Source organism: Halichoerus grypus, chromosome 12 (assembly GCF_964656455.1).
Source record: "Halichoerus grypus chromosome 12, mHalGry1.hap1.1, whole genome shotgun sequence".
In the NCBI taxonomy this organism is placed as follows: Eukaryota; Metazoa; Chordata; class Mammalia; order Carnivora; family Phocidae; genus Halichoerus; species Halichoerus grypus.
The window spans coordinates 60508018-60529369 of NC_135723.1; the positions used below are offsets into that span (position 1 = coordinate 60508018).

The following is a 21352-nucleotide window of genomic DNA, read 5'->3' on the forward strand; positions in this document are numbered from 1 at the left end:
CTGGGATCGAGCCCCGCATCGGGCTTCTTGCTCAGTGGGAGGCCTGCTTCTCCCTCTCCCACTCCCCCTGCTTGTGTTCCCTGTCTCGCTGTGTCTCTCTCTGTCAAATAAATAAATACTTTAAAAAAAAAAAAAAAAGAAAATTTGAGTCCTAAACGCATCTCTGGTACTCTTATCTGCATTTCCTTGGGCAAGTCATGTAAGATACTGGAGTCTCGAACTCCTCATCTATGGATTGGTAGGGTTGGTTGTGAGTATTGAACTCCTTTTCATCTCTAAACTAAATGATTTGCTTTGATTTATTGTTAATGAATAAAATCTATGTCATCAGTACCCACTTATTAAAGAAGCCAAAATGAATGCATGTGATTCATTTTGGTGGATTTGGATGATATTCTGCCTCTTCATATTTGTCTAGTGATATGAGCCTGTACCATTTTCCACATTAAGTAAAAATGAATCTTTTTTAGAAAAGGACTGACTACATTCTCTAACTACATCATCAAATGTACACTAATGTACACTGACTACATTATCAAAGTTTTTCACCTTTCCTTAGAAAAGAGATAGTGAGACATGGAGTCAATATGTATGTCAGAAAAAGACATGTGACCAGGACTCAAATGCACCCTTAAGATATAAGAATGTGTTGGTTTTAAAGAAAACAAAACAAAACAAAACAAAATGATGATATCCTATTAGCTATGGGAATATTTCAAATGAAGAGAAGTTGCTTTATTTTAAAACTTCTTTATGGAGTCAACACACTTATTTTTGATCTTTAAAATGATTATTTCCCTAAAATATCCAGTATCACTTCCACACATTCTCATGCTATCAACCAACTTACCAGCCTCACAGCCATTAACTCGGTTTTCCCACCTGTGATTAGAGATAAACTGCAGTCCTGCAAAGCAAGCGCCCCATCTATGTGCCAGCCACCATGTCTATCATCTACTTAAAGAAAGCACTCCTGGGGCACCTGGGTGGTTCCGTCGGTTAAGTGTCTGACTCTTGATTTCGGCTCATGTCATGCATGATCTCAGGGTCATGGGATTGAGCCCCATGTTGGGCTCTGCACTCAGCACAGTCTGCTTGTCCCTCTCCCTCTGCTTCTCCCTCTGCACCTCCACCTGCTCGCTCTCTCTCTCTCTCAGATAAATAAATAAATAAATAAATAAATAAATAAATAAATAAATAAAATCTTACAAAAAGGAAAAACAAGTACTCCTGAAATAGTTGTCCCACCCCAATCAACTCCCCCCTCTGCTGGATCATTTCTATCAGCAAACACACGGTCTCTTACCCTCTTAAAGACCCTTCCTGATGCCACAGCACCACCCCATTTCTCTGATTCCTTTTACAAATAGCACCTCAGAGTAGCTGCCTATATACTATTTTATAGTTCAGGAGCCTACTGATGTCCAGAAGGATTAAGTAACTTATCTACACAGTGATTTACGTAAACATAAAGAAGCATTAAGAGCAGAGACATATAAATTTTAGTCTCTGATGATACTAAATAATACCTTTTTCCTATTAATAATAATAGAAAATCCCACAATGTCTAAATAAAAAGCCACTTGCAGACACTAATATTTAGGGAGCAATTTACAGGTTACAAAGAGTCTTCATGTGCATTTTCTCATCTGATTCTTAACATCCCTGCAACTTGACTAAGTGATTATATCCCCATCTTGTTAATGAAGAAACTGAGGCCTAGGTTTGGGTAGGTTTGGGTAACTTGCCAGGCAAAGGGGCCCAACACTGTGCCTGTGGTCATAGACTAAGGAGTGAGGCTGTCTGGGTGTGAATCCTGCATCTACCAGCTGGTGTCCATGTGACTCGGGCAAGTAACTGAATCTTTTTCTGCTTTAGTGTTCTTGTGTGTCAAGTAGGTACATCTCCCTGGGTTGTGGAGATGCTTACATAAGTTTATGTAGAATCCTTGGGACCAGTAACTGACATGTATGAAGTTCTAAGGTTAGTATTCTCTTTATTAAGTGCCCAGTTGTGGACAGGCACTATGCTAGTTTTATAAATAGAAGTGCAGGGGCTCCACCTCTAGATAATCTGTCCCTGGCAAGCTCTCATTTTAGCTCAAAACTCTGATAACACAGGACATCAAACCATTAATATTTGAAATAAAACAACTGAGTAAAAATACCAGAATGTATTTTGAATCCTGTAAGATAACTGCTTTAAAAAAAAAACAACCTGTTGAAAATATACCAGTGGTTTTCTGATTTTATGAAACTTACCTTCTTCGAATTTCCCAGCTTCAATGTAGGGAGTAAGAAATAATGGCTCTCCTACGTCTCCCTCATGTGGTACAGAAACCCGAGCTTTTTTGTATAAGGAGTGAAAGAGCCCATCACCACCAGGGCTGAATATGAATACAGCCACCAAAACAGTCGCCTTCCACATGGTACCAACCATTCTCTCCAGTCCTAGAATGAAAACAACGAATGAATCCAAAGAATAAATATTTACCCAGCCTTTTTACATACAAGACATTCATTTATTTCATTCAAAAAATAGGTATACTGTAAAAAAAGAAAAGTATATTGTATGTCAAAGCCCTTTGCTAATAAGCACCTTGGATACCACCTGAATAAAACAGACCCAATCCCTGCTGACCCTGAAGTGATGAGTCTAAGGGAGAAGGAGGCGCTATTCAAGGATTTATAATCTAACTAGAAAAACAATTTATAATTCTAAAACTGTGGTCTGAAAAGTAAATTCAATGCAGGATTAGATAAAACCTCAAGACAACAGGACTCTGTAACTGATCACCAGATGAGTGGTAGAGACATTTATCTACCAGGAAGGGAGAGGATTGAGAACACATCTCAGCCTGAGAGAACCCAGGAAGGCCTTACCAAGGTCACGGATGTGAGTAAAAGGTAGGTGGAGCCCAGATGGGCAGGAGAAAGGGGGAAGGCATCACTGATGGGTAGAACAGCTTGAGCAAAAGTAAGACTTGTCCATGGCACTTTGCAGAGAAATTTAAAATAAACAAAATGGATTTCCACTTACCTCTTCTGTCTCTTACAAATCATAAATTTTGCATCCGAGAACAAAAAAGAAAGAAGGAAGAAAAGGAAGGTCCTACAACTATCTATAGGTCCCTGCCCCTATAGCTAGCTGATAAATAAACTCAAGAGCTACGCCGCAAACTTTATGAACACAGCTTTTTAAGGGCCTTCGAATCTGATGTTTGCTTAGAGTATTCATCTCAGCTGATAATAATAATGGCTTAAAATTATGATGATTTCCCTAAACTTGTATATAAACATATAATTTGTATTTACAATGGGCTTTCCCATGTGTTTTCAGCTGATTTGAATATCTTAATAACCCGACCAGGAAATCAAAGATGATTATCACCAATTTTAGATAAGGAAAATTTGACTCAAAGGAATGTCTCATCCAAGGACATGCGGAACCCAGTCAAGGCCAAGACCAGGTTAAGGTGAGCCAGGGGTACAGGCAGGGCTGGCTGGCAACTTTTTCTAAAATTTTGATGTTTTGTTCATCATGGATTTTTTTTTGGCATTAATTTTGATTTTTTTCCCAGACATTGCATTAAAATACTACATATCATGATTATTGAGTTTTTCGGCACTCTCTTAAATTTTACCCTGGGCAAGGGCCTCACTTGACTCACCTTAATCCTTAATGCTAAGTATTATGATCCGACATCAGTGTTATTATTACTCTGCACTACTACTATTTAAGCATGATCTAAATTCTTAGCTCTAAAGTCTAAGTAAAGTGACATGAATAAACACTTTACTCAGGTTTCTGGATGTAAAAAGAAATATACAATTATGCAAATATAATGCCTGCTTTGGACTGTTTAAAATAGTGCTTTAAAATACCATGCCATTAAAACATCTTAAAAACACAAAATGTGTAAAAATCTATTACCACGTGCTTATCATAACCCAAGCTGGCATAACATGAAAATACTGGTTGTAACAAATTTTAGACACATTTCCCCAATAAGATAAACATTTATAATTTGATCAAATATACAATGCTTGTCAAGTCTTTCATGGTTAACTTAATAGAATTCCCCATACTTCATGTAAACAAGCCCAACCAAATACAATCCGTAGCTAAAAAATGGCTTTGCCTATTAGTGACTATAATAAGGAACAAAATGAATTTAAAACCTGAAATTAGTCCCAAGAAGCCCAAGAGTAGTGACCACTATGGAGCTGATAAAATATTTTTTTTTTAATTACATGAACTTGTTACACTCATGTTTTAATAACATAACTACTTTCAAGGAATCCTTAAAATCAAGAATCTTACTCTCTAACTGGTTCAGGAAAAAAAAAATCTGTGGAATTAAAAAAATACTGGAAGAAGCTCTTCCAGTAAGAGGTTTTGTTTTTTCCTGGTGGCAGAAAGAAACTAATCAGGCCATCTAATTTCTCCATCTTCCTGCTGCAAACCTCCAGCTGCCTTTAATGGAAGTCATTAATATTTAAATAACCAGGGTAGTAACAACACTTCCCTTGTAAGCAGATGCTGACTCAAAGATGTTAAAGAAGGAAAGAGGTAAAACTCGTCTTGTTTTAACTGACATAAATCTAATACATAAAAGTAAGAGTTGGGTCAATTTAGTAGATCTCATTAACATTTAATCAAATAACTATTAGAGTCATGGTTTCTCATGCCGGTGAATTAAAGCAACAACATACTTCATTTCATAATTCTCATTTAACCATCAGAATTCCTGAACTGTGCTTGGCTGTCATCTCTCCTCATGAAAATGAAAGCTATTACCATGAATGGAGAAGTGTTTTTTTTTTTTCTTAAATTCTTCTCAAATGTTTTTGCTTATCCTAAATTAGCCTGAATCTTGCAATGTATTGAACATTTATTGAGTACTTTCTAAACAAAAAATCCTGTACTAGAAGCTACTGCCCATAGAAAGTGAAAAAAAATTAACCAATTTATCATGTCTACTTGAAATAATATGAAAACATTGATACTATTTCCAATTCAAATATATCATATTGAAGGATTCAGGCAAACTGTTCCTCCTAATGTTTAGAAACATAAAATCTAAGTAAATACAAAGCAATATTGGCAGAATTAAACAAGCTAAAGGTCAAAAGTATATGATTTACTAAAATTGTCTTACAGTTGGAAACCATACGTCCAAAGTACAATGTTTTTCTATAAACACAGCTATTTATCACAGTGTTCCTTAGAATAATAAAAACTGTCAACAATGTAAACAATTTAAGATAAGTAAATTGTTGTACACCAAAAAGATGGAATTAGACACAGCAATTAAAATAACAAGAATATTTTGGAAAATATACTAAAATATTAGGTAAAGAAGAACAGGCTATTACATTGGATACATGGTAGTTTCTCCTTAATTAACACTTCTTTAAAATGTCTAAGGTTTCTACAATAATTACTCTTATAATTAGAAAAAAATAGTTTTTGGTTTTGCTTTTGTTAAGATAAAGTGAAGCAACTGATAGACATGGCAAAAAAAATGCTTGTTCCTTATTCCTTGTTACTACCTGGTTATGACCTCTTGCGTTTCCTAGGAATAAGGGTTCTGTTTGTTCTTTTAGAATACATTCTTCTTTCTCTAACATTCTATGAGGATTTGTCTTGGTTTCCTAGAGCCATAGAACCTCAAGACTCAAAGTACACTTTCTCTTTGGCAAATTAGAAGCCGCTGCGTAAATGTGAGATGCTGTTATAATAATAATTACTATTCCTATATTGGATTTAATTCTACCTGGAATTGAGTCCATAACAAATGTGTACATAATTGGTATCGGCAAATACTTGTTGAACTGATGTGTCTAAATAATGAGTCATATTTTAGACAGATATGAGATATTAGATTTTCATGTGGCCTCTCATCTTGGAGACTAAAACTGGAGCCAGAGAAGTATGTAAGTGACATAAGTTTACACCACTGGTGAGTAGTAGGCCCAAGACTCAAAGCCAGGATTTATTTATGGATCTACATTGAATCTGCTTTCCACACTTTTACTCTTGATTACAATTATATTCAGATATTCTGTTATTGTCTCAATAGATAATTAACAGCCTGTAACAGTCCTAAACCCCTTTCACAGATCATTAGAGCATGCAATAAAAAATGACAAATGAATAAGCAGAAATATTAATAAGTCAATTTTCCTAGAGAAATTTGGTTTTTAGAAACAGTTCTGCCAACTCATTCATTCATTGACACTTCAGTGAAACAGTGACTTCTCTGGGTCCCAGTTGATGTGTTAAAACCAGTGGTTATCTTTCCAGGAGCTTTGAGAGCTTGTTTTTCAACAAAGCCATTGTTAAAAATTAACCATTTAATAAGTTTTCTTTAAAAACATAAGTAATAAATACTCAAAACTCATCACTTTATAACTATTTACTACATTTTACCATGACTCCAGGGTTATGGTTTTTGTATGTGGTGGACGGATTCCATAATGGTCAGCTACTGTGCATTTCTTTCCAACTCTGCATTCAGGGAACATCTTGTTGGTATCTTTAAATCAGCCCTGGTGGGAGTATTTACACCACAGAAATAAGCAAAGACTCCCACCCCCAGAGAGCTGGTTTTTAAACATTTACCCACACACGGTGGTCTCATGTTCCTAATTTGAAAAATGAGCTGGAAACTTCTTTCCATCAACTCACACTCCCAATTCCAACTGAAATGATCAGCAGAAGAGACAAAAGGGCAAAATCCTGCCAAGTTGTCCTAGTGTTTGAAAGCAACCATTAACACGGTCAGATTTGCAAGCCTTCTACAAAAGAAACCTGAAAAGGCCACTGGAAACTGTGCAGTCTACCAATGAAAAAAGAATCAAAACCAAAAACTCCAGAATGAGGACAAAGAAACAAAGAGCAGACGTGTCAAGCCGCCCTGTGTTCTCTCCTTCCCACTTGCCTATTTGATATGATAGATTATTATTCCAATCAAAGGATAGGAATTGTTCACGTAAGAAACGCTGTACCTGCAGTAAAATAGCTATTTGGATCCCCCTCCATATTTAACTGGCCTTAGTAGCTCCCAACATAAAAAAAAACATTCCCCCAAACAAACAAACAAACAGGCCAATGAGTAACAGACATTTCCATGGAATCTGCAATGAAAGAAGGTACAAGAAAGTGGTTCCTCTACTTTAAAAAGATGTAAGCACATCTCGAGATTATTCAAGCATATCCAAAGCACCCGAATCCTATCATAAAGAGCTATTGCGCAACCCTCCATAAATACCAACTCTAGTTCTTTTGCTAAAAGATTTCTAGGCAAACAAGTGGTTTATTTGGATAAACAAACCTTTAAGTAAACAAGCCTTTATTTTGAGGGATCCACTACTCGTTTTCCTCAAGACATCATTTTAATTTCTCCAATTGGTGTCTGACGCACTCATGTCCCAAGAAAGACATAGTACGAGACACACAAGGTGAGAGGTGATGGGCACCCTTCTGCTGAGGGGGCACTGAGAACATGCCCATCTCCTTTTCCCAGGCCACCCCTATGGCATCAGACAGGGGTGTCTAATCTTGCAAATGACTTAGTCATTCCCACCTCTGCCATCATATTTTTGGACCCATAGGAAAGGGAGATAAACTTGAGTTATGTGGCAGGTAGAGGATGAAAAGAATCAGGAAGAGGAGGAGTAATATCTGACACAGTAGGAGGAAGCTTTACCTCAAAGTCTCACTCCAACCAGAAGGAAAATCTGAATGGGGGTGGGAAGTAAAAAGTAGACATGTCCCAAAATGTTAATAACAGTTTTGAAACAGAAAGACATCCTTATGAGGCCTCATCATAATAATACCAGTAATAGCTATCAATCATTGAATATAGTCTATATACAAGGAAAGGTGCTAACTGCTTTATATTTTTATTTCTGACCTTCCTGGGGCAGATACTATTATGATCCCACTTTAGGGATGAGAAACTGATCCTCTGAGAATTTAAGTTATGGGCCCAAGTTCACACCACTAATAAGTGGTACAGCAAGGAGTTAAGGCCAATCCTAATCAGTCTACAAAGGCTATTCTATAGTTGCAATACCAGCATCTCCCAAAATGTGGGCCAGAGTCCCTCCTCCATATTCAGGTAAATTTGGAAATATGATATATTATATCCCTGCAGAATTAAGTTATTATGTTGCTAAGAAGTTCTGCTGTAAATCAGTCAATTTTTTAAAAAATTTTTATTTATTTGAGAAAGAGAGGGTGAGCGAAAGAGAGAGAGAGAGAGAGAATGAGCCAGGGGCACGGGGGGTGGGGGGGAGAGGAGCAGCAGGGAGCAAGGAGCCCTATGTTGGGCTTGATCCCAGGGCCCTAGGATCATGACCTGAGCCGAAGGCAGACGCTTAACCGACTGAGCCACCCAGACGCCACCCCCCGCCCCGGACTAATAATTTTTGATCAGGAAAGGCTTCTTATTTTTGTGTAATATCCAAAAATTTTATGTAATGCACTCTGTGGCCTTTATTTATTCAATAAAACAGGGTGGAGGAATGTATATATCCTGGGCCCTTCCTGCTGGGCTAACACTTCATTTACAGTCTGGAAACATCTCTGGGTAGAGCCCACCTTGAGGAAACAATGCAAAGGCCCTGAGGTGCAAATAAGTTTTGTTTGTTGTTGGTCGACAGGAACACAGTGAATGAGGAAGGAAGTGGCAGGCACATGATGAGTTCAGAGGGTGGTCAGGGCCAAAATATGTGGAGTTTTAGCTGTATTCATTTTCATTAGCATTAGGAAATAATACGGTCTAATCAGAATTGTGAAACGGCAAATGATCACTCCGGCTGCCATCTAGCAAGTGGACTATGGGAGTTAAGGATGGAACCAGGATGCCAGTTAGGAGGCTGATGTAATATTCCAGGAGAAATGGCAGAGGCTAGAGCCAGGGAGTAGTGGTGGAGTGGTGAGAAGTGTGAGCCACATTTTGTAGGCAAGCCCACTGGTATTTATTAATAGACTAGCTATAATGGCTGAGGGAAGGAAAAGAAGCAAGAATGACTCCTAAGTTTCTTTTGCCCAGAGCAACTTCATGGATTGTTATGTATTGAATTGTGTGCCCCCAAAAGAAATGTTGAAGTGCTAACCCCCAGTACCTCAGAATGTGACCTTATTTGGAAATAGCGTCCTTGCAGATGTCATCAGTTAAATTAGAATGAGGTCATAGAGGATGAGGATGAGACTTTAATGCAATGTAACTGGTGTTTAGCAAAGAAACACAGAGAGGGGAGTGCCATGCAAAGCCAGAGAAGAGGGCCATGTGACAGTGGGGGCAGAGACTGGAGTGGTGCATCTAACAGCCATGAATCGCCAAGGCTTACAGCAAACACCAGAAACAAGAAGAGTCAAGGAAGGATCCTCTGCTTCCTCTCCGCATCTGCAGGTTTCAGAGGGAACATGGTCCTGCCAACACACTGATTTTTGACCTCTATTTGAGATAATAAATTCTGATGTTTTAAGCAACCCCCCACCCCGTTTGTGGTCCTTTTTATAGTAGCCCCAGGAAACTAATACCTGGATAGTGGGACCAATATCCAACTGGAGGTTGGGAAAACTCTGGAAGGAGTCAGGATGGAGGATGGAGTGGGTAAGATTTGAACCATCAGGGGCGCCTGGGTGGCTCAGTCGTTAAGCGTCTGCCTTCAGCTCAGGTCATGATCCCAGGGTCCTGGGATCGAGCCCCACATCGGGCTCCATGCTCCGCAGCAAGCCTGCTTCTCCCTCTCTCACTCCCACTGCTTGTGTTCCCTCTCTCACTGTGTCTGTCTCTGTCAAATAAATAAATAAAATCTTAAAAAAAAAAAAAAAGATTTGAACCATCAACAATCAAATGGGAAAGAGAAGTTAAATTGATTTCTTACTGAGATATGTCTGGCACTATTCTTTTTTTTTTTTTTAAAGATTTATCCATTTGTCAGAGAGAGAGACAGAACACGAGCAGGGGGAGAGGCAGGCAGAGGGAGAAGCAGGCTCCCCGCTGAGCAAGGAACCCGATGTGGGACTCGATCCCAGGACCCCGGGATCACGACCTGAGCCGAAGGCAGCCGCTTAACCGACTGAGCCACCCAGGCGTCCCTGTCTGGCACTATTCTAAGCCAGGATTTCCCACAGGATCTTTTGTGAAATATTAGCTCAGTAAGATATTAATAGACTTTAAAAGGACAAAAGTTTGGGAAAATTTGGGTTAAATGAACTTAAACAGGCTTCCTGGTTCCAGAACATCTCATTGCCTATCATTTGTTACTGGGCAACATGTGTTTATTTGACTGTGACACTATTCTTAGAAAGGCCCTGAATCCAGAGGTTTACCTAAGACATATCCAGATGAGGACACTAAGTCCCAGGTTGAACAATTTCTCAAGTCCTGGGTTAATTTTCTCAAGCCGCCACTTAGCTATTATTAAACAGTAAAGCTGGAATTTGAAGCCAGATCTGTATGATTCCAAAGTCCACGTATTTTGTATATATCACGGTATAAACGACATAGCATGAGAAAATCTGCCGCCACGTAACTTTTTTTTTTTTTTTTAAAGATTTTATTTATTTATTCGGCAGAGAGAGACACAGCGAGAGAGGGAACACAAGCAGGGGGAGTGGGAGAGGGAGAAACAGGTTTCCCGCAGAGCAGGGAGCCAGATGCGGGGCTCGATCCCAGGACCCTGGGATCATGACCTGAGCTGAAGGCAGACGTTTAACGACTGAGCCACCCAGGCGCCCCCGCCACGTAACTTTTGACAAAAGCAGAATTCTGGGTAAACTGGATTATCCTGGCACTTGCAAAACTTATAGGTGCTAAAATTGCAAGTGATTTAAGGACATGTTTATCTGCGAAACAATGAAAATCACATGCCCAGATGAAAATCCATTCATAATGGATTTCTAGTGTACGTCCTTCAGTTTTGAAAACGATTTTTTAGGGGTGGTTGAAGCCCTCGGTCCTTTAGGACTCATGGCAAAAGCTCTATGTTCCAGTGAGAAATTCTTTATTTTTCTGATGTAAATTGGTCCTATTCTTTTTAGAATCAGCCTCCTTTTGGCTATCTACTTTGACTAAATTTCTCAAATAAAAAATTAAGATACACAGTGTGGCAAATACAAGGGTAAGACTGGGCACAATGGATGAGAATATTTTATATGAGGATGGTTCTGGGAAATTCTATTACTCCCTGAGGTGACAAGAAACTCCTCCCCGACTCCCAAACAGAGATTATTATTATAGAGAATACCCGCCATGTAATACTCCCTTAGATGAGGCTAGTAATTTGCTCGTCTCTTATCCACACATTGTTTCATTCGGTCTTCAAAGTAGTTAGTGGCTCTTCAACAGGGGCCCATGTTGATGGAGCAGAGCCTGGGCAGACTCCAAGTTCACTGGACCATCCACTCACTTCAATAAACAAATAGAGTTGACCCTTTAACAATATGAAGGTCAGGAATGTGACCCCCTGCACAGCTGAAAATCCAGATACAATTTTTGACTCGCCCCACATTTAATGACTAATAACCTACTGTTGACTAGAAACCTTACCAATAACATCAACAGTCAAGTAACACATATTTTGTATGTTACATGAATTATACACTGTATTCTTACAATAAAGGAAGCTGGAGAAAAGAAAATATTATTAAGTAAATCGTAACGAAGAGAAAATACATTTACAGTACTGTACTGTATTTATCAAAAAAAATCTGCATACAAGTGGACCCACGCTGCTCAAATTACATATCTTCAGCTCCTACTATGTGCTAGACTCCAGTGTAGGCACAGAGAACCAAAGAGACAAAGTGTCTGCCTTCATGAAGCTTACCCTACAGTGGGAAAGAGCCCGATGAGAACTAGCAAGAAAATGAAAGCAGGGTAAAGGGGTCGAGAGTGGTGGGTCAAGGAGTGGTGTTATTTTACATCAGGATGGTCAGGGAGGGTCCCTCTGAGGAAGGGACATGTGAGCAGCTCTGAAGGATATGAGAGACTTCCATGTGAATCCAGGGAGAAGAGAGTTCCAGGCTGGAGAACAGGGATCGCAAAGGCCCTATCCCAGGAGGCAATGAGGACGGAACTAGCGTGGCTGGAGTCCAGCGAGTGAGGGGGAATGTGTTACCAAGTGGGGCCAGGTATCAGATCATTCTGGGTGTTGAAAGCCATCATATGTTTCAGGGGCTCCTTTCTATCCAGCCCTGATGTTTCCATCCACTGTGAGGCCGGCCTCTGGCCACCCTGTTGCTCACTCCCAGGAGGCTGGGGCAAGAGGTGGAAAGGTTTATCTGATGGATAAATGTGGGTAAACTGGCATGCTGGGCTCTGTACAGGGAGCAATGCTCTCCTCTCTCCACCCAGTCTGGGCCTGTAAATGGCTGGGCAAATCTGCTCAATGCTGGGTTTCAGTCATAGGAAATTCATTTGCCCAGAACTAAGAGTTTCAGCCCAACCCAGTTTGTCTCAGGAATACAGACACCATTTCACTCTCCACCTGCCTTGCTCTTTGTCTTCTCAATTTCTCCAGAACTCAGGTGAGGGAAAGGAGTTTGCTATTCAGGGGGGCTTCCTCAGAGACCCCAGTAGAATAGAACTTGGGGTTTATTCTGAGTGTAACAGGCTGGAATTTTTTTTCCCCATTGCACCCCACTGTCTATTATCCTTCAAACATTTCATCATATATGTAATTAGGAAAGGCATCCTTAACAGTATCAGCTTCACACACATACTCAGAATCGTGTTCTCTCTCAAATAAATAAAGAAAATCTTAAAAAAAAAAATCAAACCATCCCAAATACCTTTACACAGGTAATCAAAGGGCAACAAAGTCACGGACTACTTAGCAAGAACAAATAAATACAGAACTGAACCCCCTCGTTAAGTATTTTAAAATCAAGTGTGCACAGTATCCAAGTGGAAACCATAGAAAAAACCCACAGACTTGTTGATCTGGTTCTTCTGCCATGGAATGGAAACACCATCTACAATTTACCTCTGTAGTTTCTGAAAGCAAAGCAAAGCAAAACAAAACAAAGAAAACAAAATAATTTTCACTCTCTTCCTTGCTGCATTCTCATGTCTGTCCATACCATCTTGCCCCAATCATTAATGATCTCCAGGTTCCCAAATTCAAAGGTCTTTGTCTTAATTGCCCTCTCTGACCGGATGACATTACCGCTTTGGTAAATTTACCAATGCCTTGCTTTCCGTAATCTGTGCTTTCATGGATCTTCTAGAATGTTTTCTTTCATGGTTCCCTCTTCCTCTGCCTTCCCCTTAAATATTGGGTTTCCCAGGAGTCTATCCTTGGTCCACAGCTTATCTCTCTCCACACATTCTCTCCAGGGTGGTCCCATCACTCGAAGTAGACCTTCTACTGACACCACTCACATAACCGCTCTTCCCTGAAGCTGCAGGCTCATCTACCCAGCTGCCTGCTGAACATCTTCACCTGATGCCCCATGGGTATATTAAACTCAGCTGGTCAACACGCAACCTAATCCTTCTGCTAAAACACAGTGAATTGAACACATTTGTTTATTTCTGTTCCCTCATGAAACCGCTCTAATGTGAAAGCAAAGACGTCTTTCAAAGGTGTAAATCCCATGGCCAAAGAAGACAGCAAATACGGCAGATCAAAAAATTTTGTTGTTACTGTTAGATGGAAAGTAAACAAGTAGTTTGCAGAGAATGAAAGCAGAATATCAATGAGAAACAAGTCATTCACGTCATTAAACCACAGAAAGCAAATGGTAAGTACCAGAAACCGCAGAAGGCAAGGGACAGGATGGCAGCGAAACCAGAGGGACAGATAAAAGTCTGTAACAGAGGGTAGAGCCTCAGACCCCTCCAGACCTTAGCAGAGGAAGAGACTCCTTCCGCAGAAAATTTATTCTTTGAAAAATTAAGCCATAGAAACTCTAGACTTGAGAATACGAAATACAGGAAAAGTTGGGGAAGAGGCATCCAATTTAAAACTAAGAGAAAGTCTACATACTGATTGCCTCTGGCCCCTCCAACACTTGACTCTAAGAAAGCTGACAGCCAGAACTATCTGCCTCTATCTCTCACCCTATGCAGGAGAATGAAGGATTCTTCTCTGGAATACCTGAATCCACCAAGAGAAGAGTCCTATACATACTTACTTGTCCTCCAATGAAGTATCTTGGACCCCACCAATCAACACCAGGGAGTCAGTGAACCGCGGGCAAATCCCTTCAAGACAATGGAGTTTCCAACCAGCAACTTGGTTTCTCTCGGTATAAAACTAGAGTCAAAGAAGCACTGGACATTGGAAGAAAGCCTTTAATTTGGAAGAAAGAGCAAAAGAAATTACTTGAAGGGGAAAAAAATCAGAAGAAACAAAAACAAGGAGTGTAATAACTTTTCAAAAACAAAAAGTATATATATCTTTAAGGAGATAAGAGAAGATATTATGTTCATTTAACAACAGAATACTGCCTTAAAGGGGAATGAAGGACAAGGACATGTTCCTGAAAACTAAAAATAAGGTGGTAGCAATTTTAAGATTTTGATAAAAGAGTGCAACAGTAAAGACACATAAATCTCCTAGAAAATATAACTAAAAGAGAAAAGGGCTTAAAAAATAGGAAGGAAAAAGATTAAGATAATTAAGAGAGTGGTTCTGGAAGATCAACATCCAACTAATGGGAGTTCTAGAGAAAGAAGGAAGATACAATTCAAGGGAGGAAATTGTCAAAGCAATAATACAAAAACATTTAGCAAAGGTATAGACCTAACTCTCAGATTTAAAGGGACCGCCAAGTTCCTGGATCAAGGAATGAAATGACACAGAACAGATTCCAGAAATAAAGAGACTGTCATTAACTTTCCAGAGAGAGAAAGAGAGAGAAATAGAGATCATGAAAGAGAATCAAGAACCAAGATGACATTAAACTTTTCAATAGCAGCAAATGCAGCTAAGAGATGCTGGGAAAACATGCCTCCAAAATACTAAGAGGAAAATAACCTTCAAGTTAGAATTACGTGCTCAGCCAAACTATCAAACAAGTGTGAGGATAAAATCTTCAGGTAGATACAAGGCTTCAAACAAATTGATTTGTATACTACACGACTCAGGAAGCTACTGGTAGATGTGTTCCACCGAAACAGGGAAGAAAACCAAGAAAGGGAAAGACGGAAATTTCACTAATAGGGGAACTAATGCAGAAGAGAAAACCCAAGACGACAGCTGTGCCTAAAGAGTCACCAGTACGGGTCGGAGCAGTAAGTCAGAGCAATCCACAGGCAAGATCCTCAAGAAAATAAAAATATGAATACCGCACGAGTTTTTGTAAAAAATCATATCCATAAGGATAGTACAGTTCTGTCTGCAGCTTTGGACAGAAGTCCCGATAGTGTCACAGAAAACTAAGCAATCCAAAAAGAGGTAGTTACTCACTCGATGAAGAATATAAAACTGTACAAGAAAGGTAACACAATTAGAGTATACTACTTGGCTCAGCAGTGAGTAATACTTGCATAAAAAGTAAACATCAGATATGGATTTAGCAACAACCAGATATTCTACAGCCATTTGAACAGGATTGGGGACAGGCAAGTTGGGACATTAGGTAAGAGTGCTAAATTCCCACCTTGGTTAATAGGAAGTCCATAGAAAATATCTCAAATTGAGAAAAAAATGCAACTCTTAAACCAGTAAGTCAAGAAACAGACTAGGCAGATTACTTAGAAATTTGGAGTTAAATACTAGAAGAAACAGATAAAAGAGTCAGAGGAAACCTTACAGATAAGTGGGGAGTGATGGGGAAGAGGACTAAAATTTTTTATGATGAGAAGTGTAATAGGACTTGGATTTTTCACCTACATACATGAATTAGGTTGACAAAATTCGAAAGTAATTAAGAAAAAACCCAAACACCCCACTTTGTATCTCTTCCCTAAACATGTCCCTACTTCTCTATTTTCTGTCTTCATTAGAAATATTCTCAAAGTGCTAATGCCTTATATTTTAACCATATCTCTGTTAAGCTGAGAGTCTGAACAAAGGGTGGGAATTTAAAAAAAAGAAAACCACAGGCCCAAAATGACATCACTTAGGCCAAGTCCCCAAACCAGGACTTAATGCATAATCTAATTGTAGTTTCAACCTTCCCCAGAAATATAGTCTTAACTAGTCAGTAAGGAATTTCCTGATGGGTACCAGTGAGTCTACCACAGTGGCCCTCTCCACCCACCATGAGAAGATGAGGTCATCTGCATGATAAGACCCCTTGCTTTTCCCCCTAAGATGAACAATCATTTTCTTTTACTAATAACTTTCTTGCCCCACCCTCCTATAAAAACCTTCCTTTTTTTTCTTTTTTATAGCGCCTCAGAGCTTCCCCTCTACTTGCTAGATGGAACGCTGACCAATTCAGAAATCACTTGATAAAGCCAGTTAAATCTTTAAAAAATAAAAAAAAAATTAAAAAAAGGAAAGGAGAGGAGAGGAAAGGAAAGGAAAGGAGAAATACTCTCAAAGCACTGAAGCTAAAACCCTGGATTCTTTCTTGATTTCTCTCTCCTTGCTGCCTTCCCACAGCCAATCAATCACCAACTGAATCTCTTAGCTGTCTTTCAAATTTGCCCTCTCCTCCTTAGCACTACTCCCATGTCCTAATCCAGGTCCTTATCATGACTTGCCTGGACCATTGCAAATCTCCAAGCTGATTCATGACCCTGACCTTAACTCCTAGTTAGATGAATTTCCCCCCACTCTTCATTTGCTGTTGCCTTTCCTATTTTCTTGGGCCAGGGGTTTTATACCTTTTCAAACTCTGTTACATGGCAATAGATAACCGATACACAGGCAAGATATCAGCATAAAGCAGGAAGTGGATAAATAGCAGGATGGAAGGGAGAAGTCAATAGAGGGCAGATTGCAGAGAGCCTGAAAGCTGTTCAGAAACTTTATCCTCTAGTGACTAGAAACTACTGAGGGCTCTGTATTTTGTAAAGACTATTATGGCCATAGTGTGAGGATGGATTTAAATGAAAAGAGAAAAGGCACAGACACCAGTTAATAGGCTTTCCAGTAATGCAGAATTAAGACGAGGGAGCCTAAACCAGGTAAAGGCAGTAGTAAAGGTGTGGACAAGGCAGACTTAAAAATAATGAGAAGGTAAAATTAGCAGGACCTTGTGAGTGATGAGATATTATATGTTGAAACAGAACAGAATCTAGGATGATTCCCAGATCTGACTTAGATGGCTGGGCAGATGGTGGTATCATTAACTAAGATCTCCCACTGATGTAGGAAAAGATGTTAGGGTTTGAAGCCGATGGTCAAGAAAGAATTCTTGAGACGTCTTTGGTGCAAAATGGTGGTTTTATTAAAGCACGGGGACAGGACCCGTGGGCAGAAAGAGCAGCACTGGGGTCATGAGAAATGCCCCATTATATACTTTCAAGTTGGGAGGGGGTTAGGGATAGTGTAAGTCTCTAAGGAATTTTGGAAGCAAGGTTTCCAGGACCTTGAGGGGCTAGCTATTGTTGGGATAAGGTCATTTATGACTGTCTAATAAAACCTGAGTCATGAGACCCTTCAGATGTGTATGGGTGGGTCATATGCTTGGGGGATGATTGTCAACATGTATCTTGGGGGGGGGCTAGAGATAAAGGAAGTTTCCAAAGGAATTTTTATAAGTTAAAGTAGGCTTATAGGATCCTGGGGGCTGGACTAAGTTTGCCTTTTGCCCTTAGTAAAGTATTAACATTGAGGCAGTTGAGTCCCTAGAGGAATGTCACTCTGCCCGTTTCAAGGACTTGTCAATAGGCTACAGATAGTAAGGAAATTGAATAATTTTTCTTCTGCCTTTGTTTCCCACATCACCACTACTCAATTTTGCCATGAATTTAACTAGCATTAGTGCTTAACAGGTGTGTGTGTGTGTGTGTGTGTCTACGCACTGAGTATGTGAAGGGAGGAGTGGAGAATCTAAGAAATTGAAAATCAACCCTTCTGGTAATCACATAGCAATGTTCCCAACAGAACAGGGGCAACGTTTCTACATGCCCAAGGCCACACTGCAGCTGCAAAATGACTGACAATCCTTTCTTCTGGGCAGTTACTGCTTTCTTAGCAATGTCTCCCTAGTCCCACTTTGTTCCTCCCACCTCTTGAACCAAGACTGCTGCAAGTCAGTTGCTAAACTGCCTTGAACACCCCCCACCCCCACTTCCCTGATCCCTCCTTTGCCTCAGCACAAGGCCAAACCTTTCAGAAGCTTTGTCCTATGTCCCCAGTCCCTTGGGTATATGTCCTCCTGTGCTGCAGTTAAGCGAATAAAACTAATTTTGCATCACTACAAGTGAAGAGAAGTTAAGAGAGACCAGAGCTGAGGGCTCTATATATTATTATATATATTATTCTGTGACAAGAAAGCAAGACTCTGCCACAATTTCTGAATGTACAACATTGATTATGAAAATTTTCAGATTTTCAGAAAGGGTGAAACAATTTTACAGTATATACCGCTACTGAAATTCTATTATCATTCAACTGGTATTGATTTAATGCCTACTATCTGCCTGGAGCTATGCCTACCTGTAAAGACATAAAAAGCAGAGTGAAGTTAGGGAACAAGGGAGGGTTTGATTTGGCGGGAGCACAGAGTTTGTGAGGGGGTCATGTGACTTTGGTCTGTGCAATTATGTTGGAGTCACATGGAGGACACTGCATTTCATGGCACTAAGTTTATACTTCATCCTGGTTGCAATCAGGAGCCATTGACGGCATTTAAGGAGGGGAGTGTCTTGTGCTTTAGAAAGCTCATTTCCAGCATCAGTATTAGGCTGGAGTGGAGAGCACCTGACATCTGAGAGCTAAGTTAGGAGACTCTGCAAATGTCCTGGGACAAGTAAAGGTTAAACTGTGAACAGAACAGATTGCAGAGAGAGAAAAAGGAGAATCGATCTCTTGGGGGCTGGGTTACCTACTCCCCCAAAGAACCATATAGTTACACAAAGATATGTCCAGTGATCTTTCTGAAAGTAATGGAATATGGAGTCCCAAAAGAGAAAGGAGGAAGGGCTAGCCTGGGATGCCTACATAAATATTTTGACCTGTAAATAACCCTAACAATTTAAAATGAACCACTAATTAGAATCAGAATATGGAGAAAAGGTTAAGAGATAAGTCCCAAGGATATTGGAAAGATAAGATGCGAAGAATTTGCTCTTTCAGGCCAATAGATCAAAGGACCTAGAGTTATCCCCTCCCCTCCCCAGCTTACTTCCCAGGTTCTGGTTTAAAGCAATAAATGAAAAAACATGTGGTTTCATGTACAAGGCTATTCCTGCAATATCTCTGAGGGAGAGAAATCTCAATACTCTGGTTTCAGTTCAGTTATGCTTAGTAGTTGTGTTTTATGATTAAAGTACCTGATCACTGTCCTGTGAACTGAGTCCACTATTGCTTAAATCTTTGAACTTGCAAATATATAGCATAAAAGTTTAAACTCTGTTCCTATTTTTGGCCAAGGAACAGTTCTAGCATTCTGCCCAGCTTATCCTCTCCCAAATCTATGTAGATATGAATGAGTCATTCTTCCAAAGGTACCTTCCAAATTATGAGAAACTTACCTACTTTAGTTCTTTTAAATGTTCTTAGTTCAGCCCACGAAAATCCCACATTATTAAACCCCTGGGAATGCTAAACTGAAATAATCGCATTTGCTCTTTAAAATGAACTGTACTTCTTATTAAGAATGGGTCATTACCTATTTACCTTGGGAATTTCAGTGCTAATAAATGGATATCTGATGTTATCTGAAGCAGTAATTAAGCTCTTCTCTCACTATCTTACTTCGGTGCATACCAGTATTGTATGCAACACTCAATCTTTCCTCTGACACATCATATGCCTTCTAAAACAAAAACAAAGTCATCAACAAAATACTGTCATGCTGTCTGCTTCTTGTTTTTATTTTCTCAAGGGGTATGAACTGGGAAGTCCTTCGGACTTGCTTAACACTCCTCCAAGTTACTTAAACTACCTGTCAGTCAAAACCCACTTACTTCCCAGGCTATAAAATCAGTCTCAGAGAACCCCACTATAAATAAACTGGTTTATAAACTAGACTCATATATCTTGCGAGACCAATTATGCCCTTCCAAAAAAACCCAACTCCTAAAAAAAAAGAATGAAACAGCTTCTTGCTAAGAACACTTGCATTACATTATAAAGGGTTTCCCCTGGACTTAGAGGGGCCTGGAGTACAAATCTAGAAAGCCCAATGGGCCAAAGGGTGTTGACAACCGTACAGACTTTCACACGCCAACAAAGCCAGTGTGATCTACTTCCAAAAGTGTAAAAATTTCTATTTTGAACAACTTTCTTAAAAGCTGTTTTTCAAATTAGCAAAATACATTCTGGTTGGATTTTTTTTTTCTTCCTTACATCTCCGTTTTTACTCATCTCACACCAAAGATTGTAAAAAGTTAATTGTACATTTAAGGGGAGGAGAAAAGATAAGTGTCTTTAAAATGGGGAGACTGGGGCTTAGTAAACCTAAAAAATGTGCTCAAAGTCACCAACTAGTAAAATGCATTGCTGGGATTTGAATCCATAAAGATACCAAAGCCTATTCTTTTCCCATGAGACCAAGGTGACCTAAAAGGTATTGGATGCTTCCATTTGTCTCTAGGGGTCCCACTGGCTCCTAGTAACTTCCCTGCAAGGGCTGAATCCACTTGGCAGGGAGGGGCTTCCAGCTGTGCTGTGCCCCCCCCCCCCCCGTTTTCTCCTAGTCCTATATTCCAGGCCTTTCTTCTGTGCTTTCTTTCCCTCTATCAGGCCAAATCTCCTTTTGTGGGGCGCTCAAATCGAAGGCATTTCTCGCTTCCACTCTTCCACAGCACCCACAAAATCAAAACATCCCAAAGAGACTTGTTGAGGGAGGCAGGGAATGTGTCCCCACCTTGCACCAAGAGTAACGGGGGACCCCACAGCCCCGGTGCGACTGCCTCGGATTGTGCCAGGAGCCTTCGGGAATGTTCCCCGGGCCGGGCGCACCCAGAGCCTAGTGCCAAGCATCCCCAGTTCCCCAACGTGGAAACTCCAAGCCGGCCGACACGGTGCTACCTCCCTCCTTGTGCGCACGGCTCCTGAGACACCCGCCCGGCGCTCCCCGCGTCCCGGGACCAGGGCGAGGGAGGACCCGGCGCGCAGCGTCGCACTCACCCGAGCCCGTCGGTCCGCGCAGCGGCGGCCCAGGCGGCGAGAAGTGCTGCAGCCCGGCCCCTCGCCCTGCCCGTCACGCCTACCCTGCAGGACGCCGGCTGCTGAGCGCGCCTCTCGGCGGCCCACGTGAC

The 21352-nt window shown here is 40.4% G+C and overlaps 1 protein-coding gene across 2 annotated transcripts in view; it reads right to left on the reverse strand.

Moving 5' to 3' along the window:
• The window catches only part of CPVL (carboxypeptidase vitellogenic like), a 129519-nt gene extending 108227 nt beyond the window's left edge, over positions 1-21292 (reverse strand). Inside the window, exons 1-3 of one of the 2 annotated variants that reach the window (XM_078059406.1) lie at positions 21222-21265; positions 14161-14318; positions 2262-2450 (exon numbers count right to left, since the gene is read on the reverse strand). In XM_078059406.1, coding sequence (XP_077915532.1) covers positions 2262-2439 — 178 coding nt within the window. In that variant the 5' untranslated portion in view covers positions 2440-2450; positions 14161-14318; positions 21222-21265. Of the gene's footprint in view, positions 1-2261; positions 2451-14160; positions 14319-21221 lie in introns of both variants that reach the window. The other variant, XM_036074485.2, reaches the window with a different exon arrangement.
• Between the last annotated feature and the right edge of the window lie 60 nt (positions 21293-21352).